Source organism: Monopterus albus, unplaced genomic scaffold, assembly GCF_001952655.1.
Source record: "Monopterus albus unplaced genomic scaffold, M_albus_1.0 scaffold13.1, whole genome shotgun sequence".
NCBI classification, from domain to species: domain Eukaryota; kingdom Metazoa; phylum Chordata; class Actinopteri; order Synbranchiformes; family Synbranchidae; genus Monopterus; species Monopterus albus.
This window is the reverse complement of record NW_018127893.1, coordinates 4,547,428-4,569,910: the sequence shown is the minus strand read 5'-3', so window position 1 is coordinate 4,569,910 and position 22,483 is coordinate 4,547,428. Positions and strand designations below refer to the sequence as shown.

The 22,483-nt window shown below is 38.6% G+C and overlaps 1 protein-coding gene across 1 annotated transcript; it reads right to left on the bottom strand.

The window, feature by feature from the left end:
- Positions 1-1,068: 1,068 nt before the first annotated feature.
- Positions 1,069-20,669, bottom strand: LOC109955005 (uncharacterized protein C14orf132-like). Its single transcript, XM_020590752.1, has 2 exons — positions 20,365-20,669; positions 1,069-4,613 (listed from the first exon to the last, which is right to left on the bottom strand). The coding sequence occupies exons 1-2, from the start codon at positions 20,389-20,391 to the stop codon at positions 4,377-4,379; spliced, it is 264 nt and encodes an 87-aa protein (XP_020446408.1). The 5' UTR covers positions 20,392-20,669; the 3' UTR covers positions 1,069-4,376.
- Between the last annotated feature and the right edge of the window lie 1,814 nt (positions 20,670-22,483).

Sequence of the window (22,483 nt, the reverse complement as noted above, 5' to 3'; positions counted from 1 at the left end):
CATAAAACAAAGAAACCAAATCGAGGTCCAGAAATGGCTGCCATGAGCCAAAGGTGCCTTCTAATTCTATTACAACCTGCTGTTGCCATAGTAGCAACCCACAAGAACATTTCTTCCCCCTTATATGTGATCAAGAAGCAATCACACAATGCCAGCTGGTGCAATGTCTGTAAAATCTCTGTTAGTGTAATAACAGCTGTCAGTTACCCACATAGCCATCAGACCAGAGAATAAAACAGCATCTTGTCTGTGCTCAAGCATTTACCATCAAAAGCACTTATCCTTCCACTGTCAAGAGTCATTTATAGATTCAGAGTTAAGTAAACATGTCGTTTCCTACTTGTGGTCATTTTCACAAAAGAACCAGGAGTGCTTGTTCCTGTTCACTTTGTATGTTTAATGGTCATGTTCAGTAAAGACATGAAAGGCCATGGCTGTTTGTGTTTTATCAGCCTAGATATATGTGACTTTGGTGAAGATCAAATCACATTTCATGACCAATTTATGCATACAATCAGTAAATTGCAAACTGTACCTTTACTTTTTCTTGCAACTGTAGATGATAAAGTATGGGATACTTATAGGCACATATACTGTACTGTTTGTTCCAATGTATCTATGCAGTGACAGCTTGACAAGATGTGTCTAAGCAGCTTGACATGCATTACCATACCCAGCACCTCAGCACTGAGCTGTCACTCTCAGCTGGACAGGAGTTGAGCTGAAGCTCCATCCTGTGAGACTCAGAGGAGGAAAAGGTCAACCTTTCCTTACATTATCCTGTTTTACACTTTCACCTCTCCTATTCTCTCATTTCCTTCCCTTTCCTCCTGCTTTCAGACTGATTAATCTTGGCATGCCTTTAAATTAACAATGCCATCTATAATTCACAGACAAAGCCAGCCTCATCTTTTTTTTAAGGATAATCACCTTTATTTGGCCAAGTATGTTACACACAAGGAATTTGTTTCCAGTACAAAACCGAGGCAGCCATTTGCGGCGCCAACTCACACCGATGGCTCTAACTATTGGGGGCGACTTGGGGGTTCAGTGTCTTGCCCTAGGACACTTCAACATGTGGACTGCAGGCACCATGATTCGAACCTTCAACCTTGTACTGGGTTTGTATAATCTTGTACAGATTAAAAATGAAGTTTTAGCCACAAAGTCGAATAATTACCATGCATTACCATAGATTAGCCCAGGAGAGGCCAGTGGCTATCCATTTCATCTTCCTCTTGCCCAGGAATTTTTTGAGGCTCACTGCCTCTACTATTCACCAGTTGTAGAGAAGCCCTTGTGATTTTCTTTCACTACTATGTCGCTAGATTGAATACAGAGGAAAGGCACAACAAATGGCATAAACAATGTGAAGGTTGTTTGAAGATCATCTGCAGCTGACTCCATTTTCAGCTCTATCTCCTCTGCTGAGGGGGTACCAGAAAGGTCCATGGCAAATTTGAAGTGAGATGAATAGATATTATCAAACCAAGCTGTCTATCTAGTGGGGAAGGGGCTGATTTAACCTGTAAGGGGGCATAAAGATGGATTTCTAAATGCATTTGACATCACCTCTCCCTGACAGGGATTGGCTGTGCAACCATAAATGTCTGAGAGTAACACATTCTGGATTGTTATGATTATTTATTTATTCATACTATTGTGAGAACCTCAGCCATACTAGCAGCATGGTCCTAGACACAGCAATGTCAATCCACCACTTTGGTGCAGAATAAAATATATGGTGGCTTTTTGTACAAACATTCATAGTTTCTAGAGAATTAGGAACTGCTGACTTTGGTGATCCCTTGATTTTTTTTTCTCTCACCATAATGAACATTTTTATGTTTATTAATGTCTTTGTCAACTAGATTCTGCCATGACATTTGGTTCAGCTGCCCAGAGAATGAATCCTAATGACTCTGGCAAGTTTTCACTATTGGTGCATTTTCTAGATTGAGTTGAGCAACATTTTGTACAAACATTCATATTCCCTTTAGGAGGAATTGTAACAACTGTGGTGATCCCAATCCCTAAACCTTTCATCTAGTGCCATAATCACGTTCATTTCTTTGGGTTATGATATAATATCTGCAAAGCTAGTGACATTCCATCAGCCTCAACTGTGATGTGTTTATTGCTAATTACCAAGCATTTGCATGCTAACCAGGGCTGTCAGCGTTAACGTGATAATAATGTGTTAATGCATTTTCCTTTTAATGCCACTAAATTCTTTATGACATTTGTTTAGACAAGACCATCTAAACAATAAAGTGTATGGCTTTTTTCTACAGTGACTGGTAATGTCTGCCAGTGGACTGGCTTCACCAAAGGTAATGCCAGGTGATTCATGTGGAGAAAAGATGGAGCTGAAACGCCTTCTCACATCATCAAGCAGTGTTCAAAGGCAAAAGTCTGCATTTAGCCACAAGTGTTTCAAGTGCAATATTCTTCACTTGACGCTTTCAGTGCTGATGAACTGGTTCAGTGGACACAAATCCCTCTTTTATCAACAGAAAAAACCAATAGGCATTAATACAGACATTTTAATAGTAGGTGTCTTTACAAAAGGAGCATTGTGGATGTGGTGTACAACATGCCTGAATATTTCTACATCAACTACTTAATAAAAATAACAGGTTTAAAACTCTTGTTTTAACATTGTACAAGTACACTAACAGAAATTAAGCTGGTGTGTGTAGCTCTTCTTATTTAGTACATTTGAAACTGTAAGCTAGTATTGGTTTGTTGTGTGTGTGTGTATAAACATATAATCAGTTATGGTGTTTACAAGTCAGGCTTGTTTGTCCTTTAACCTAAAGCATATTAATATTACCCTCTCAGGGGAAAGAGCAAATAAATAAGTTAACTAAAAAAAAAGTTCTCTCTTTGGATTTCTCATTAAGCTTCTGTCTAAACATAGACATTAGTCAGTCTATCGGGTAAAGAACAACTAGTTAACATATAAAACAACTTATTGACTTTGACATCACATTTGGAAAAATTAAAATAGCCTTAAACTAAATGCAGTGCTTTGCATTTTCTGCTTTCTTTGAAAACAATTGATTGCATCTATGGCTGCAGGTTAACGTATGTGTCTCAAAGTTAAGTTATTAGTTAGTTAATTAGTTGCCATGGAGACTGCTTTCTCTGATAGATGCACAGTAACAGAAAAGTAATTTATTGAACAGTGAATTTATAAAGGACAAACTTTAATTTCAAAATGAGGCATCACTTTCCTACTCACATTAGAATAGATTTCTTCACTAAAGATCTGGTCAAGGTTACATTACTTCCAGAAACAACACACAGAAACATCTGCACTAATTTACTTGTATTGTAATATCAGGAATGTTCACCTTCTGTTTCTGACAGTATTAAGCCTAAGTGATAGAAAATTATTTTCAGACTGTGCTTACTGAGAAAATAAAAGCTACTGAAAAAAATCATTAGGTCAATAAGTAGAGAAAGCTGCATGTGTTTGATTTAATTTGTGCTTCTAATTTGGTTTTGTTAACATCTGTCATTTCTATAGCGGAACACAACATGAAAACACAATTAGATTTTCCCATAATCTCTGCTGGATATTACTGTAAGTGAGAGGAACTGTCTTTGTTTTAGTCATCATTATTTGAGTTAACATTTCAGAAAACAGCATGTACTGGACCAAAGGGAGTTGAATGACAGTCTGTGTACTGTTCTCTTGTCAGTAATACTGTGTAGAAACACTATACACAGTGCACCGATGATCAGTGTCCATATTGTTCATCCACACACAGATTGGCCTTTCACGCTGCCTAGCATGAAAATAATCTTAGTACTTTCTAAATGTTTTAACATTCACCATCTTTGTTCGGCCACATAAACTTCACTGACCCAAATTGGTTAGTAGTTATCTGGTGGATGTTTAAGGCCTGGATCAACCTAAATCTTAAAACCCACCTAATCTCCATTCTCCTCTCTGCATTACAAGTGAATGTGTTGAGGAGAAATACAAAAACAAATTTAAGCTAAAAAAAAAATGTTTCTTTGATTCTTGGTTGAGAGTGCAGGTCTATTTTCTCAGTTTTTAACTAAAGAGCTGTTGTACCCAAAAGCTTCACCTCAAACCTTAAGTTGTAGCATCAAAAATCAGTTGGTACTGACAAATGCAGCCAAGTCCCAGTCTTTCCCACTGATGAATAAAGGTTTCGGTCTATAAGTCATTGTCTAGTGTCACATCTCCACACTCTCAAGAGCCCAAACTGATCCAAAGCTAAAGGAGAGAGAATAAAAGGTGGTAGAGAGTATGTGTCTGTCTACAAAGTGTGGCCTCGCTCAAAGGTCCAGAAATCCAGAAAAAGCAGAATGTGTTTGTCTATGTAAGCATATGTTCATCAGAAAGTGCAGGCATAGACAACACCCACAACCACAATGTTTCCAATGGTGGCAATGATGGCAATCCAAAGCCAGATGGCATCACTGGACATGGACTGTGAGTCATCCTGTTGGCCGTGTACTGATGCAGCTGAGGCGGCAGCATGGACGCTGGCTGAGGAGTTGAACAGCGAGTGGTCTCCGCTGTAGTCGTCATTGGGCGAGGAGTCCATGAAGGCTCCTGTCATAACTGGGATCTATCAGGGAAGGGTGAGGTAAATGGAGAATAGTTAAAATACATTTTCATTTATTACTTGTAGACAAGTTGTGTAAAGAACAGGACACATTTCACATCAGGTTTTGCGTTTCCAGTCATTGGATACCAGGGCTGTAGCCACAGTTGAGGACGCTGATATCATAGAAACCTAAGAGGGTTATATTCTACAGCTGAAATCTTATGATTGGTGGGTTTTTTACTTAGTCCAATGTTTTTAGACCATATTAAATTTTTGGCCCACAAAAAATAAAAGATTCAGTATTTATTCATCTCTTTTTTTTTCTGTCAGCATAGAGATGATTTGATTAATAATGTTTCCTGGAAAGAACTTTTCAGTTTCAAGTATACATGCAGCACTTGAGGAATGTCCTTGAAAGAGCTGCTCAGTTTACAAACCCCATTTCCAATGAAGTTGGGATATTGTGTAAAAACGTAAATAAAAACAGAATACAATGACTTGCAAATCCTTTTTGACCCATATTTAATTGAACACACCACAAAGACAAGATATTTAATGTTCAAACTGATAAACTTTGTTTTTTGCAAACATTCACTGAATTTGATGCCTGCAACACGTCCCAAAACAGCTGGGATAGGGGTATTTTTTACCACTGTGTTACATCACCTTTCCTTTTAACAACACTGAGGACTATTTGTTGAAGCTTTGTAGGTGGAATTCTTTCCCATTCTTGCTTGATGTACGACTTCAGTTGCTCCACAGTCTGCATTGTTGTATTTTGCGCTTCATAATGCACCACACATTTTCAATGGGAGACGGGTCTGGACTGCAGGCAGGCCCGTCTATAGGACCCACACTCTTGTACTACAAAGCCACACTGTAGCACATGCAGAATGTGGCTTGGCATTGTCTTGCTGAAATAAGCAGGGTTGTCCCTGAAAAAGATGTCACTTGGATGGCAGCATATTTTGCTCCAAAACCTGTATGTACTTTTTAGTGTTAATGGTGCCTTCACAGATGTGTAGGTTACCCATGGGCACTAACACACCACAATACCATCACAGACACTGGCTTTTGAACTTTGCGCTGATAACAATCTGGATGGTCCTTTGCCTCTTTAGCCCGGAGGACACGACATCCATGATTTCCAAAAACAATTTGAAATGTGGACTCGTCCGACCACAGCACACTTTGCCACTTTACATCAGTCCATCTCAGATGAGCTCGGGCCCAGAGAAGCCAGTGGCTTTTCTGGTTGCTGCTGATGTATGGCTTTTGCTTTGCATTTTAACTTTCACTTGTAGATGTCGCAACGAATTGTGTTAACTGACAATGGTTTTCCAAAGTGTTCCTGAGCCCACGTGGTAATGTCCTTTACAGAATGATGTCTGTTTTTAACGTAGTGCCGTCTGATGGATCGAAAGTCACGGGCAATTAGTGTTGGTTTACAGCCTTGCCGCTTACATGCACAAATTTCTCCAGATTCTCTGAATCTTTTGATGACATTATGGACTGTAGATGATGAAATACCTAAATTCTTTGCAACTGTACATTGAGAAACATTGTTCCTAAACTGTTGTACTATTGCCTCACACAGTTGTTCACAAAGTGGTGAACCACGCCCCAGCCTAGCTTGTGAAAGACTGAGCCTTTTGGGATGCTCCTTTTATACCTAATCATGACACTCACCTGTTTCCAATAAACTTGTTCACCTGTGGAATGTTCCAAACAGGTGTTTTTTGAGCATTCCTCAACTTTCCCAGTCTTTTGTTGCCTCAGCACTTTTGGAACATGTTGCAGGCAGCAAATTCAAAATGAGTGAATATTTGCAAAAAACAAAGTTTATCAGTTTGAACATTAAATAGCTTGTCTTTGTGGTGTGTTCAATTAAATATGGGTCAAAAAGGATTTGCAGGTCATTGTACTCTGTTTTTATTTATGATTTACACAGTATCCCAACTTCATTGGAATTGGGTTTGTACATAAAGCTTCCAGAAAGAACTAACAAAAATAAAAAGACAAAAAGATTAGAGAATTTCTTTTTTGGCATCTGAGGGAGGGGCCTTCGAATTAGGACATTTCAGTTCCCCTCAGGATGAAGTGTGATAGTTTTGGAGATCCCCTGACTTTCAGTTTCAATGTCCTTTGGTTGTTGGCAAAACTAATGACATTTAACCTCAGTTGTACTTTGTGTTTACTGCTACTTAGCAAATGCTAACATGCTAATATTCTAAACTGTGGTGTTGAACATGGAAATTATTACACGTACTAAACACTTAGTCTTGTCTTTCAAATTAGAATAGGCTGCTAATGTACTTGATAAAAATGAACCTCTAAGAACGATCTTGCATTTTCTCCATGTATTATAGTAAATTAGTTTTAGTCTCTGTATGGGGAATGTTAGAAAATGCTATTAATATAGAAAATGGCGGGCCTTATCCTTTAATGTTTCCAGTTTCAACTCTTGGATTATACTACATTTCTGAAGTTTGGATTTGACATCTTAAATAATGAGTGACATGACAGAGATGATGGCAAACAGGAAGAGGTAGAAAATAACTTCCTTCCATTAATGAGAGGAATCTCCTCGTATACTGTATTTCACACCTTGTTGGTGGTGAGTGGTGCCTACACCTGTTCAACAACCCACAAAACAAAACCCCAATCTATTGCAGCTGATATGGTGAAGATCCCTTAACTATACAATCTGCTCTCACAGCTTTGATTTATTTATCCAAGCTGTTCTTAGAGCTGTGCCATCCTACACAGATGATCACAGTAATTGTGAAATAAAGCCCACCATAATTGCCTCCTGTGGGATGTTGCCACAGTAAAACAGCTTCGGAACAAACAACCACAACCCAAATAAATGTTGGATAGCAGAGAAAGCAAAACATATTGTCGAAGAGAGCAGAGAACTGGACAGCAGTGATTGCTGTAGACAGCAGTATGAGCCTAATGTATGATTTTACCAAAGTGGAGCACTGTTGTATGTGTGTACTGTCAACAGGAAGTCAGCAGACACACCCCTAATCAAAAAAGTCAGACCTTCCAGTTGTAAACCAAAACTACATCACTTCAAATTTTTTTAGATGAATAAAGATTTACATTTTTGTTTTTACAAGGGGCTACTATACATGCATTTCAAAAAATAAAAATATAAAATGGTATTAGAGTGTTGAAAATAATCTCTGATGTGTAGCGACTAACACAAAAATGTAGCCAATCCTTCTATACAATAGCTGCCACTTAGTGAAAACAATAGGTTTGGCCTGTGCTATACTGTAGCATATTGACCTGGTCATGCCATAAATCAGAAGACAGTATTACAGAGGTTTTAAAGAGGCTTGTTCACCCGTACTAATGTGGTCAAGCCCGCTAGTTTGAGCCCTGATTCTTGCTAGCCAGATTTACAGCTGTGCTTTTATTGATTCTCTCTCTCAGCAGCCCAGCAGCATCTTTTAATAAATCTCAATAAAACAAGTGTATCCCAGGTGAGCCTAACTTAACCTCATGGCCAATCTGTCAGCACAGTAGAAAGTTTATTGTACTTCTTTAATGTTACAGTGATACATTTTTTCAGTGGTGCAGCTTTAAATGTTCTTTTGTCCCAGTGTCTGACTCCTAACATATGTCAGTGTACTGTATGTCTGAGCCTGTAGTACTTTGGTTTGTGAATTCCTAAGCTGCAAAGACTCGGTTCACGCAGGAACAAAGGGAAAAAAAATCCTAAAATTAAATACGACAACTGACAGCAGCATCTAAAATACAACACAGACAGGGTGAGGAATAAATGGAGCCAGAAAGTTAAGACTTTTCATTTGATCTACTGGCTGCACCTCTCTTTGCTCCAAAAAAGGGATTTAAGAAGCTCAGTTTTTGTTTTTTTTATGATTATAGTGCCGAATATTTCCCAAAAGGCTTAAACACATTTTTATTTCACTAAGCTGCAACAAAAGTCCAAACTTGTCTTGTTCAGCTCATTTTTGCCCTGGGTCTTGAATTTTATTTGAAATCTCAAGTGTCCAACAAAAAAATGCTTTAAAAAGTTTCATTTTACCATATTTGACCTAATTAATTGGTCAATCATGTGCTTGATACCCCCCAACAACAATTGCTTTTTCAAAAAAGTCAAGGTTATTTATTCCTAGCAGCAGATATGTTAAATATGTACAAATTAAATTATGTGCAGCATGTTTTATGGTACACTTTAAACATCCCTCTATAAACAATCATTCTTATGTAAACTGATGTTATTCTAATGTTTTCTGTATGTTGCTTTGAACAAAAGTATCTGCTAAATATTGTAACTTAAACATAAACATCTTATATTAAACACCCATGTCATTCATCAACTATTTTTTTTTTTTGCTTAGTGATGCCATTTTGACAAAAACATATATTAAATTGATTAGGTAATTGACAGCTGAACTGGAACAACTAACTGAGGGTGGAGCTAGTGTTCATCAGAAACATTCAGTCCACCTGTGCTGACTACCCACTATACTATATGAGCATGTGGCAGAAAGTCTGTTTCTGTTTGTCTCTCCTGCTGTCCACCTTTTGTTTTGTTATATTTGGCTTGTTTGCTGTATTTATTTCTTTTGTCTCTCAATTAAGTAAAGCCCATGTATTTTAAGTTGCAACCAAGTCTTTTTTTCACTCTCTCTCTTGAACAGTGCTGTGACAAAATGTTTTAGATTTTGCAAGCTGGACCAACACAAACAGATACTCAAAGTCACAAAAATGAATAACAGAACAATTCAAATAACTTGAGATGTTTCTGGTTATCTTAACTCATTTCCCTTGTGTTTTCACCCTTTTACAGAATTAGCACAATGACACACCACCTTATATGTGTATCTGTTATTGCATATTCAATGAAAAAAGTTCAAGCTCGGAGATGGAAGCCCTAAAGTGAATTAAAGTCTGTGTAAGACTTGGTTCAGGGTGAGATGCAGCAGCGATGGCCCTTCTTTGCACCCACTCCTTAATACAGCAGCACCCTGAATCACTTTGATCTCTGAAGTGCAAAGAGTGCAATCTAATGAAACGTCCTTGCCACTGTCTAAGAGATGCAGCTTTTCCTCAGGGCCACTTGAGCTCGGTGATTCATGGTGCTCCTCTGTCCTGGTCTCACGTTTACATTCTTTAGACCATTGCTGTTTCTAAATCATTAGAGATAATGATCATGACAAGTTAAGCCTATTGTTCCCATGGTCATCTTGCTTGGAGATGAAAAGCTCTCAACTAATCTATTGTTTTTGCTGTCAGACGGCCACATTTTTATAATTGAAATTCTGGATCACTGTTGACATTGGCCGACATTTGTGGTTTTTTAAAGAGAATTTTTAAAAATATACATGCAATTAAAATGTTTCATGTGTATAGAAAAAAATTTTAACAGCATCAAAAGGAAGTTTCAGTACAGAGGTGCTTCCTGTCTGAGGGGATGAGTTCAATGTCACAGTTAAAGCAGCGGGTGAATATACTCTACTGTGTTTTATAGCATTGTCAGGTTCCTGGGCTGCATATTATCAGCATCTGTTTATGTTCCTGTATTTGGTTTGGTATCAACAAAGAAGATCAGCTGCTGTTTGAAAGTTTCAGGGTATATCTGGTCCCATTAGTGTGAACAAAATATTGGCAGAGAACTAAAATTAAAGTGACTTGTGCACCGGTAAAGTGAATTGCACTGCAAAGGAAACAGTATTAAAATGGCAGCAAGAACATTGCGAGGCACATTGAGTTCAACCTCCAATTCACCTCATGTCACTTATCTCATTTGAAAACCTTATAAAGATGTGGAGAGATCTGCACTCTCCAACTCCAGCCAGTCCTCTGGGCCATTCTACTGTCTACCATCCCTTTTAGCACTCTCTGATCTGGCCTTGTCATTGCTGGTCTCAAATCTTTTCCCTCCTTGCTCCCTAAGGCTGCAACGACTTCAGAACAGCAGAGTCACCTCTTATCATACAGAATGTACGCTGAAAAGTCATCTTCTCAAGGCGTACTGTATATCATGTCCCGCTCCGCTTTCTGAGTCAGAGTCATATCTACTCACTGTATTTGCTCTCTAGATCTTTTTTTAAAACTTTTCTCAGGGGTTATGGGGACCACATAGTGATCTTACGCTTGACTCTTGCACCCTTCCAGTGTATGGCATGCATGTAAATCACTGTGTGATAGTATCTGCTACATCTTTTGCTGCACTCTCCTTAATGTCCTGTTTCACTCATTCCTGTATTCCACAGTTAAGTGATGTGTATTTCTTACATACAGTGCCATGCTATATTTACACCAATAGCATTTGGTGGATGTTTTTAACCTCAGCAACTCAGCATCTCCTGGAAAAATGCCCCTACGGTAGCAGGCATACCAGACCTTCGTCATTATGATTATTGTTTTGTTTTATTTGTTTAGGCACAAAAACAACTCGTTGTTGTGAGTGATAGGCACCAAAAGTCAGAGATAAACAACAGTCAAATGGAAGGACTTTTCCTCTCTTGCACATAGTGTATACATGCAGCACACACGGAAGTACAGACACAAGACCGCAGGTACGCATATTGTACTAGGACACAACATGCTTGCTTTTCTCCTCAATGCTGCAAACTCTGAATCATCACACCTTCTGCTAAATATATATTAGGAATAACACAATCCAGTTCCTAAGTCTTCATCCCTGTATTGTTTTCTAACTCCACTTTTACATATAAAAGTGCCCTTACAATATATTTATTCTCTTGTATTGCTTTTCTCTTGTGTAACAGTCCATCTGCTGCTGTCAATCTCATTGACTATCTCCTGTTAAAGCTATGAAGTTGTGCAAAAGCCATATCCCACTTATATATTAATTCTAAGCAGGTTTTGGGTATGTATTCGCAACAGAAATGAGATGGAACTGGATGTACTTAGTTGATTGTCTTAGAATGCAATGCACACAAAAAAATGGAGCAGGTAGCAGTGGTGCAACTACTCAAGCAAGAGTTTGGGAAACACTTGTCACACCATAAAACTTGTCTTTTGTAAATGTATTGTTTGATCGATGTCAGTGCACAAGCTGTAATATATCTTTTCAGTTTTTTTTTATATCTCCTGTACACATTGATTTCTGTGCTAAATGCAACAAACAGTGTGTACACTATAAGACTGTTTGGTAGAGCTCAGATTAACTCTGGTACATTTGCACATTTGATTTGGTTCATTTGGGCTTAGGACCAAGCAGAAAAATTGATTCACCTGCTGGGTCCAGGTAGTTCCATGTGAATATTGACAGATTAGCCAAAGGATTATGTGATACCTGATTTCAGCATGGATTCACATATCAATTATTCCTTTTGTAACTCTATGTTCCACCATCAAAATAAAAATAAGCAATTAAAGTTCAGTAAAGCACTGCGTGATGTGCTGTCAGTCCATGAAATTTGAATTTCTAATGTGGATTCATGAGGCCTGATAATGTAGGATGACACTTGCCAACACTGTTAATTAGTGAGTTACCAGTCTACATGAAGTCATATTTATTTTTCTTGGTTCATTTGTAATCTATCAGTAAAAAAAAAGATACAAATTTAAAGGCAACTACATAATTTTTTTTTCTTGGTATATAATATACTATGTACAGTATATGCTCTGTAGCATTGAACGGAGACACAGCAGTGGTCACTCACATTTATAATCAGTCTCTATAATAAAGTACATTCAGCCTAAATATCATCTCACTGTTCTTTACCCAATTTTAATATACTGTATATTGTATTTTGTTGAAGCCATGATGGACTCTAATGTTACTATAATTTATTTTGCTAAAAGCCTAATAACACAACTGCTATAACATTTAATTAGTACATCACTGCCTGAACTGGTACACAGCAGCAGCTGTAGTACAGTATGAACCATTGTAGGTTGGTGTTATGAAAGCTTACTGTATGCACTTCCCCTGTGAGAGGAGTATAATGTTTTCAGATATAGTAACAGTTCCTGAGTAGTCCCCCACTCTGCATGTCATCAGCCTTGAATTGACATGATTCTTACAGTATGAATGAGGCATTACATGTTTGTTAGTTTAGGGAAAATGTGACAAAACAAATGTATACCACAGCCAAATCATTTATAGTGCACACAAACACTGTGCTATATATTTTTTGGACCTTCTGTCATCCATCACTCCTATAAATAGACTATCATTCACACACTGAGACGGATACACAGTATAGCACGGGGAGCAATGAGGCGGACGTTAGGATACGGAGCTGTGTTTGTGTGCAAGCTGGGAGTATCACATTAAAGCAAACAAGACTCTCAGGTGACTTACAGCATGTTCACAGTCTTTGATTAGTAATTACAGCAATAAACAAGTGTGTTTAAATAATTATTTTTACACATGGGTGAGTAAATATTAATCCTGCACAGCATTAACCCTTAGGGGCCAGCTATACACCCAAAACAAAATGTGATGTTCATACTGCATGCCAGATGGTTGTTGTACTACTGCAGCTCAATACTCATTTGTACTGGAACAAAATGCCCAAACCTGTGATGAAAAACTCATAAAGTAATGTGTTGTGAGCTGCTCCTTGTAAATGCCTCACGGGCAGACTGGTGAAACACAACAGAGAAACCACAGGTCCTTACGCAATACTGTGACTGAAACGGATGAATGCAACATTCTAAGATTTAGCTCAAGCACATCGCAGGATTTGCAAGTAAAATATTAAATGTTCACTGTGAATTAATTCCTATAAAACATCATTATAAATGTAGAGTATTAACCGAGGCTTCCTATCAAGCAGCTACTTGCAGGCAACACATTGCGATTTAGCAAAGGGATGTAATTTACCCTTTGAGAAGTACATCAGTATGGAAAGTCCATTTATAGGCTGAATTATCAAATGATGCACATTATGCAAATTACTTATGAGACTGAAATACAGTAATTTTCTAGTAGGAAGGGTGTCATATAATCCAGGGTAAGGTAAGATAATGTACAGGTACAGTCATCAGATTGTTTTTGAGTTGTGGCTACGTACTGAGACTGTCACTGAAATATTAAATGCTGCCTTGGACTCAAAGGAGGTATTTTGACAGTGTGTGTCATATAACCTAAGCTCCTTTTGCAGATTGAACACAAGATGAGTGAAGGAAAGAGAGAAAAACCTGCCTGTGCCACCATGTCATTTGCTTCAGGGCAGCGTTCTTTGAACAAACCTACGGTCAGGCTCAATTGTAAGGTGAAACTGATCAAATCGAAAGAAAAGGGTTTTAAAGCCCAAAAGAAAAAAATCTGCGATTTGGTTATCCAGCCCAAAAAAAAAAAAAAAAAAAAAACTCGCTTTCAGCAAGTAATGGCCTCAACAGAAAAGGTCACTGGTGCAACCTGCCCTCCATGGAGGACCTGTACATCTGACAGGTCACAATCTGTTTGAACTCCTCCCCTCTGGACGGCGTTACAGGTCACTGTGCACCAAGACAACCAGGCACAGGGACAGTTTCTTCCCCCAGGCCGTCACTCTGATGAACACTTGACCCACAACAATATGACTGGACAATAACCCTCAGTGCAACACCTGTAAATATACCTCGTACAGGTCTCTAGTTTTAAGTACTCTATTTTTATTCCTATTTATCTCATCTCAATGAGCATTCCTCTGTCTGCATTGTTTACTGTCTGTTTATACTGCTTATTTTGCATCGTTTGCCCTGGTTATTGCTTGTTAATACTGCTTATTATTATTGTTATCTTACAAACCCTAATGCTGGTTTACTGTTTACTTGCCCCTTGCATGGAGATATGTACATGCACATTGAGAGCCGATGTACCAGAGTCAAATTCCTCGTGTGTCTGACACACCTGGCCAATAAAGCAGATTCTGATTAACTGTTTCTGAAATTGAACAAGGAGTGAAAACAATTTCGGTAAAATGGAAGAGCTATGCTAGAGACAAACTTCATATTAAAATATATTTGTATTACTTTGTTACCATACTAATGATTCTAAAAATGCATAATGATCCCAATAAATTACAACAGCTGTTGTGATGTTTAACTACAATCATAATTCTTCTCTGCTTTCTCATTGATAGCGTGTAATCAACTGCTGCCATTCCGCTGTTTCACTAGCCATCGCCATCGCAAACCTGCTGTTTAACCTCTTCTTAATTTCCATTCATGTTTGCCTTTCATCAAAATAACTGCTCATGAGCAGAATTCAAATTAGCATTTTATGTACTTTAATGGCAGAAATGTCGGCAAAGAACTCTTTTCATGATACGCAGCCTGAGCCAGTATTAATCAAAAGTTTACCCCAGACCATAGCTCAACTGTATTCTGAAATGTATCAATACATGGGACTCAACTCAGAATGGGAGGAAAATGGATTATTTGTGTAGGAATGCATAATTCATACCTGCACAGGCATAGCTAGTATATATAGAAAGGATCAGGCAGTCATGGGTGGAGCGTGGGGGTGGCCAGGGGTAGCACCAGCCAACCCCAGAATCTGATTGGGGTTAGGTCTGCTAGGGAAATATGTTAATACTCCATACTTGCCATTCACAGTCAATTCTCCACTTTTTTGAACATACAATAACTCATTTAAGGTGTGGAACAGGCATGCCTGTATCTACAGTGAAAACATGTTGTTGGGTAAGATAACAGGAAGACCTGAAGATGAGTCACATTATTTTCATCAGTCTCTGGGTTTCATCTACTGTTACTGACAATTTCATTATTGACACTTCTCTAAGCTATGTCCCCATTTCTGCTGCTACACCTCTGAAATTATCCACTGCCACATGTAGAAGATTTACCACTGAAAATTCATTGGTTTTTTTTTTGAAAGGCAAATGCTGGTTTCTCATGTCTAGTTCGAGGCTGTCAATTGTTCTGCTGAAATGACAACTGATTACCACATTTCTTCAGGTAGCCAATTAAGCTAACATTAGCTTTTGTGAGTTGGTTGAAAATGTTCTCCATTCAGCTTTTTATCTAACGTTACTATCTGTGCTATATTACAAACCCTGTCAATATGCACTTAATGGCTACAGTGCTAAAAGACTGAGGGTAAAGCTGCATCTCTCAGGGAAAGGTTCTCATCAGTTAATGGTCCATGCAGAAGACAGAACCAAACAGTACAGTTTCTGTAGTACAATAGGCATAATAAGGGAAAATGTTATTGTTGCTCACATTTTCAAACAGTAGGTTTCATTTTTAATGTGAGAGGAGAAAAGACTTTTAGGATAAGGACAAACTAACCAGCATTTGGGGAATGTGATGCTATCTTGATTAATGCGTTTGGCTGTTTGGCTGCACTCTCATACGGTATCGTGGGATACTGGACTAATTTTTTTTACAAAGGGGAAAATACTATACAGTGGACGTGTTAGTTAGTGGGGCTTTTAAAATAACTTTAACCGCACAAAATAACGCAGTATGAAATGTGACCACTGCCAAAAAGAGAAGCCTGCAATTTTCTATTAATCATTCCCACTGACAGCATCAGGATTCTGGGGCTGCTCATTTAACACAGCCACCTGCAGCGACAGTGGCTCTCTCCATTATCAGTAGCAGCTTGAAAACAATGAGTCTCTGGTTTGATTATGGGGAGGATGAAATAAAAATCATTCAACCAGAGCAAAACTCCCACCAAAATAGAGCATAGCGTTTGTCCTGAATGCTCCTGCCTCGTGTATATTCCATATTCTGTACATAGGCACATCCATCAAGTGAGCGTAAACTGTGAAATGGCCCTGCTGTGAGGAGCCTGACCCCTCCTCCAACCCAGCAGTGAAAAGCATCCGTTAATGCAGATGTGTCAAGCAGGGTTATTTCTTCATCACTCTAAGGCTTTCTATGCATTTTCCACATTAACTGGGTCTACTTTCAATGTTGGATGCTGTCGCTTCACAGTCTGTAAATCAATCTGAAAGCTCCTGCTGGCTATGAGAAATCACATGCTGCTATTGTACACACAGAGACACCTGATAACTAATTGGTGGCAGTGTGATTTAACATCATTTTGTCAGTTTAAGTTTGATTGATGTGCATATTAAAATAATATGGTACAATGCTCAAGTAAACAAAAGTATAAATGACTCGCATTATAAATCCTCAAATCCACAAATAGCTTGTCTTGGCAAGCTGCTAGAAAATTGACCTGATAAACAGTCACCTGCTTGTCATCTATTTTAAGCAAATCTCTTAATTAAGTTGAAGTGACATCCCTTCAGTCCCTTTAAACCCTGCTGGATAATAAAAGTGGGACAAGACTAAAAACCGGGGCAGTTGCACATTCTCTAAAGTATATGGGAAATAAACTGCACGAGATGAAAAGACACGACTATAGAGATCAGTAGACGTACTGTATTTTTTAAAAAAGACACAGTCTGGGCTTGAATAATGCACAGTAAGATAACATGACTATGTAATTGAATTTATTTTATGAAAGTGAGAACAACGAGGGTCTTTATAGGCCTTGTGGCTACTGTTATTTTGAAAAGTGAGTTTAATTGGAAAACGATCGCTTCTGCGAACCTGCATTTGATATCACAGAGTGGTGATACACATGCAACTCTTTTCACTATATATCTACCCCAAATCTTATACCACTTATATTTCAGTAAATCTGGTCTGGTCATTTCATTTTGACCTCACAGTCAAAGCAGCTTTTGCAAATAATTCTGCACATTACAAATAAATGCTGCTTTTATCTTGTATGGGAGTGTACAGAGCTGGCTGCAGTAGTGCAATTCAATTAACTGACTTTAAATCATCCACTCTGATTATATTGACTTTCTGGCACTTATTGCATAGTCCTATCATTTGGCACCGGTTCTGTCTGGGGGTCCTGGTGCAGCGGGTAAACACAGATGGCTGTGTTTATGTTGACAGTGTCAACCTCTCTCTCCCTTCTCATCTTTTCACTCGTGTGTGTCCTCTCCAACACAGCAGGAGATGGACACCACTGTCAGGTAGAATTACTCAGAGCCATAGCTTCAGTAAATAAGTGGCTGAGAAATACTGACGGTCATGACAAGACAAAGCATCTAAAGAGAGAATATGGGAACAGCCCTGTAGCACTGGGTTTAAGAGTTAAAGATCCAGATATGTAAGTAATGGAAAGGAAATAAATATAGAATGCTGTGTTATCATTCCATCTGCACCTGGGGTCAGATGTTTCTTTTAGTATGTTTTGTTTTTTTTGTTTTTTTTAAGGTTTGTGCATGCAAGTCCATTCAAAAATGAGTAAAAGGCCAAGGCCAGTGGGTCACATGTACTGGTTAGACAGAGCCCTAAGGGTTTTGCTGTCCTGTGTAGCAGATCTGGCAGCTGAAGCCAGTCGGAGATTGACAGAATGCCCGGGATGGCTCTGGAGCTTGTCTACAACACATCAAAGCTGACCTTAGCATCACCTTGTAACCAAAGAACACATTGGCTCATTTTCTATCACTTAACATCTGCCATTTTAATGATATCAACAATCACAGCCTGTGTACCAAGATGTACACAATGTGATTTACCATCACACTTGTCGGTGTGGTAAAAGAAATTCATAACTGAGTGTGAAAGTTGCAAAGAATTTGTAATATCCATGTCTAAAAGAGCTGAGGGAAGTAATGTAAAGTAACATATGTATTTGAAAAGATAAGGAACAAATCACCTCATAGCCCCCAGCTTAGTATTCAAATGCTTTGCTGTGATTTGTCACCTATTAATCTATATTTTGCGATGCTGGAAGATGCCACCACTTTCAGCCTAATGAAGTTTCATTTCAAATGAGTGAGGCATTGCTGCCATGCAGCTCATTCACCAAACAGAAAAACGTGCACATCTATGTTGCCTTGCATAATAATACTTTTTAACATGTTCAGCAGAACACTATTCAGTATGTTTCTGAGATATTGTACAAAACAAGAAAAGGAACAATGAGAAATGCAGCGAAACAAAGACCAGTTATGTTACCAGTCTAAACTGGTATTCTGTAGAGTGGTACACACGCAATGCATGTTCATGTCTTGCGGTATGTGGTTTTGCTGAGTACCATGCTTAGTTTCTTCAGGAACTTAAGTTCTAAAACTCTGAGTTTAATGTGTTCTCTTCTAATATGCTGCCGTAATAATAGTTAGTACAACCTTCCACCCAGCCACTCATTCTTCATCCTCTGCCACAAGAAGAAGATTTGTGACCAGACGCTCTAACAGGGAGTTCTTTAAAAACTTTTCCTGTCTTTAGGAGAGAACAGTTATGGCAGCATCCATCATCTTTTAGTGACAACGTGATGGTAAAGGTTCAATGATTTGCAGGCAGCAGAGCTACACCGAGATGGATGTGCAAAAAATCATCTATTGTGAAGACAGTCTTCAATACTCCTGGAGACTTTGCCTGGCTTCATTCACAGTCTGCCATTTCAGAGTGACTCAGAGCATTGGAATGGATTTTACCTCAGTTAAATTAGCCATTACCTCTCTTGAATAGATGTATTCTTGAGGAGAGAGAGAGTAAATGGATGCTGGGAAAATGTGAACTGGAAGAGCAGGAGGGAATGAGTACAAGGTAATGAGGTCATGTAGAAACTGGAAGCAAAGAGTTTCATTTAAGACAGATTATGGCTCCTTGCACTAAATAATTCTTCTCCAAAAGCTCATTTCAGTCTAATAATTTCTGGTTTGTAATTATAATAATTAACAATTCATAACTGCATCCAAAAACACTTGTCCTTAACCCTTTACTGGAAGTGTTTATGTTGTTGCATTATCTTGTAAACACATAGAAACATACATCATTTGCACCAAAGTTCCCACTGATCTAGTTTAGTAGTTTAAAACACTGGTATTCAACCATTTCCAGTTGTGGATGAGTAATGGCCTCCCACCAGAGTCAGTGGTCTACCCCCTTTACTCCTGTTGTCTGGTTCCTATGTACTGCTGCTGTACACAACCAAAGTGTAAAAATGGAAGAGCATCTTGTGTCCTTGAAAACATTATATTGCCAGATTGATTTGGATTAGTCTGGCCCAGAAGAACAGCCATTGGCAGCAAAATTAATGTAATGCTATGAACCCTAGGTGCACAGAAAATGGCACCAGATAAACCACAAGGAGCCAGACACTGAAAGAGGAGTGGACACAAAGAATACCAACATCAGCTCCTCATGAAAACACATCACATTTGTGCATGTCAGGGACACACAGTGACAAATGTTCTCTGTGCAGCTGAAATCAATTGCATGCACAGTAACATGTTAAAATGTATTATTATGCAAGGCAACATTTACAGTAAGTAACACACAGTTCAATTAGATCTTGGTCCAATTAAACTGATGTCATTCATCCAAATAAAATAAATAGCTGTATAAAATACACTTAAGTTTAAATGATGCTTTTGTCTTTTAATGTTTCCCTTTTATTACACAAAATTACACAAGTACAGGATGTCCAAGTCCTTGTGAATAACGAAAAACCTAAAGCTTAAAAAAGTTTGAGGATCACTGCACTAAAACTATTAACTAAAAGACAAGTGCTATGAAGTGCAGTGACTTGTTGTAAACGCAGTTTTAAAAACTCTACAACAGTATGTAAATACGTGTGATTTTCAAATTAGACGAACAGATATTACGATAAGGCAATGAAAACAGATTCTGAACATCTGAAAGGTCCAGACGACACGTGGACTTGTTGACCGGCCGCGCCCTTGGAATCGACGGCCAAAACGTACTAATATAAAGTTCGAACGAGCCAAAATAAATTGGAGACATTTGGGTAGAAATGACTCACCTGGGCAGCCATGAATGACAGGTCCATGGTGCTGCACCGTTCAAGCCAATGCGCTCAGAGAAAGATTCAAAAGTGCGTGATTTTCTCTCCTATTCCCCGACAGAGTATTTGCTTCTTTCTTTGTTTTTAAGTTGGCAGACTTCACGTGAGGAGCATGTCTAAGATGTAGAATCAAAAACAAGGACTAGGAAACGAAGGGAACTCAGCAAGAAGCAGAAATAGACGCGGACCAGACGGAGAAATGGAAGAGATGTGGACGCAAGACAGCAAGAGAGTGAGAGAGGCAGCGGAGGAGGCTGTGGTGTTGTCAAGTAGCTCAGGAAGGAGGTGCAAGTCTCCCACTCTCTCTTTTCTTGCTTGGTCTTATTTCTTTTGTTGCTCTGTCTCGTTCTGAGCCTCCTTTTCCTCTTTTAATTTTCTTCTTCTTCTATTTTTACCCAACTCCACTCTTATAGAAATGCACAGCACATTATAGGCCACTGTATATGCCCAGAGATACATGCGCATCACTGAACACATACTGTTGTATACTTTTGTTTAGGCCTATTTTTCATATAGGCTACCCCCTGTTTCCTCCTCATGTATGAACTTGAGTCACAAAGTTAAGCATGTATTTGTCTCAAATGTAATTTGCCTATTACATTTGAAAAACATATAGTGGGCCCATAGTCGTGACAGTCGAGGTGTCAGTGCATGTCTCTCATCCACCTTTTGCTCAGCTCACTAAAAACAGGATGGAGCTGAACAATGCCCTAGACAGAAATAACATGAGAAAAAATAAAGATGCTAGTCCACCACATTGTAGTAAGACATTTCTGACAAATATCGCATGCGTACCATGGATCGCTCCATCATGGCCATGGGTATGTCTGGATGAAGCCATGAGTGGCAGTAACATAAAAATGACCTACATCTGAATGAAAGAATGCTGTCGCTAGTGAAGCCAGCAATGTTGCAAATATCCCATGTTTGAAAAGGACTTAACACAGTCCTGCAATAAACCCTCCCTTCATGAAGGTCATAAAGTTCAGGTTTTGTTGAATCGGTTTGAGTACAGTGCTGAGTCAGCTATATGAAAGATGTAGCTTGTGGTGCTGTTGAGCTGTATTATGTTATCAGGACAGGTGTTTATTTTGCCCACCCCATTTATTCCACTGAGGCCAGGCTACATAAAACACTTCTCTTTAATCCTGTGCTGCATCAGTGGCCAGGTTTGCTTGATTTAGATCATGGACAAGTATCTACAGTTGTACAGTTCCAATTAGGAGGAAAGTTAATGCTATAGCAAACTGTATAGATTTTAGACAACTGTGCACTTAAAACTTTGTGACAACAGTTTGAGGTGGGCCTGTATCCCATTTCAATATGACAATGAATGTGGAGTTTGTGTGGAAGAGCTTGACTGCCTTACAGGAGCCTGACTCCCATGAAAAATCTATTGGTTTGATTCTGGAACCAGTTCTTGCAGAAGGTTGTAAAAACCTTGTGGAAACCCTTCCCAGATGAGTGAAGGTTGTTACAGCAGTAGACTAAAGGTGGTTTTGTAATGACGTGTTCTAGTCTCACATGAATGTGCTGTTTGGGTCCCCACATACTGTAGGTGCCTAAAAGCTTTAAGCTGTGTAATGTAAAAGTCATTGTCTTTAAAGTCAGTCAGGAACACAACAAGTGTGTAAGTGAAATGTTCACGTGTAAATCTGTAGATGAACAGATATCAAAGCACGCATACTCCAGAGCCTATCCACAGCCTCACTGAAAATCTGTGACCTAAAACTAATGACACTTTTTCTGAATTAACTAGGCCTGCTGAATAAAGAATGTTGCTATTATTCATTGCAGTCCCTTCAAAAAGCAATTAACAAGCTCAGCTTACAGTATGAGGAGAGATTAATTTAACGGTGACCCGGTCTTCACTGTGAATACTAAAATACATTTCTTGGTTAAGTAACACCAGTGACCAGAGTGGGCTATGCTTACATTTTCTTTGGATCAGGTATCACACACATATTTCACACTGGTTGTCCCTGTGTAATTTTGGTTATTTTAAAATAACATTATTTTCAAATATTAAGCGATTTGTACTTTTAGAAAGACATGGATGAGAAACTGACTAGCATGC

What these genes read in the sequence shown, in the direction of transcription:
- LOC109955005 (XM_020590752.1), bottom strand. Translation starts at nt 20,391, where the DNA reads ATGGACCTGTCATTCATGGCTGCCCAG. An exon ending in TGTCATTCATGGCTGCCCAG is followed by an intron (nt 4,614 to 20,364) that starts GTGAGTCATTTC and finishes CTTCCCTGATAG; the next exon opens with ATCCCAGTTATGACAGGAGC.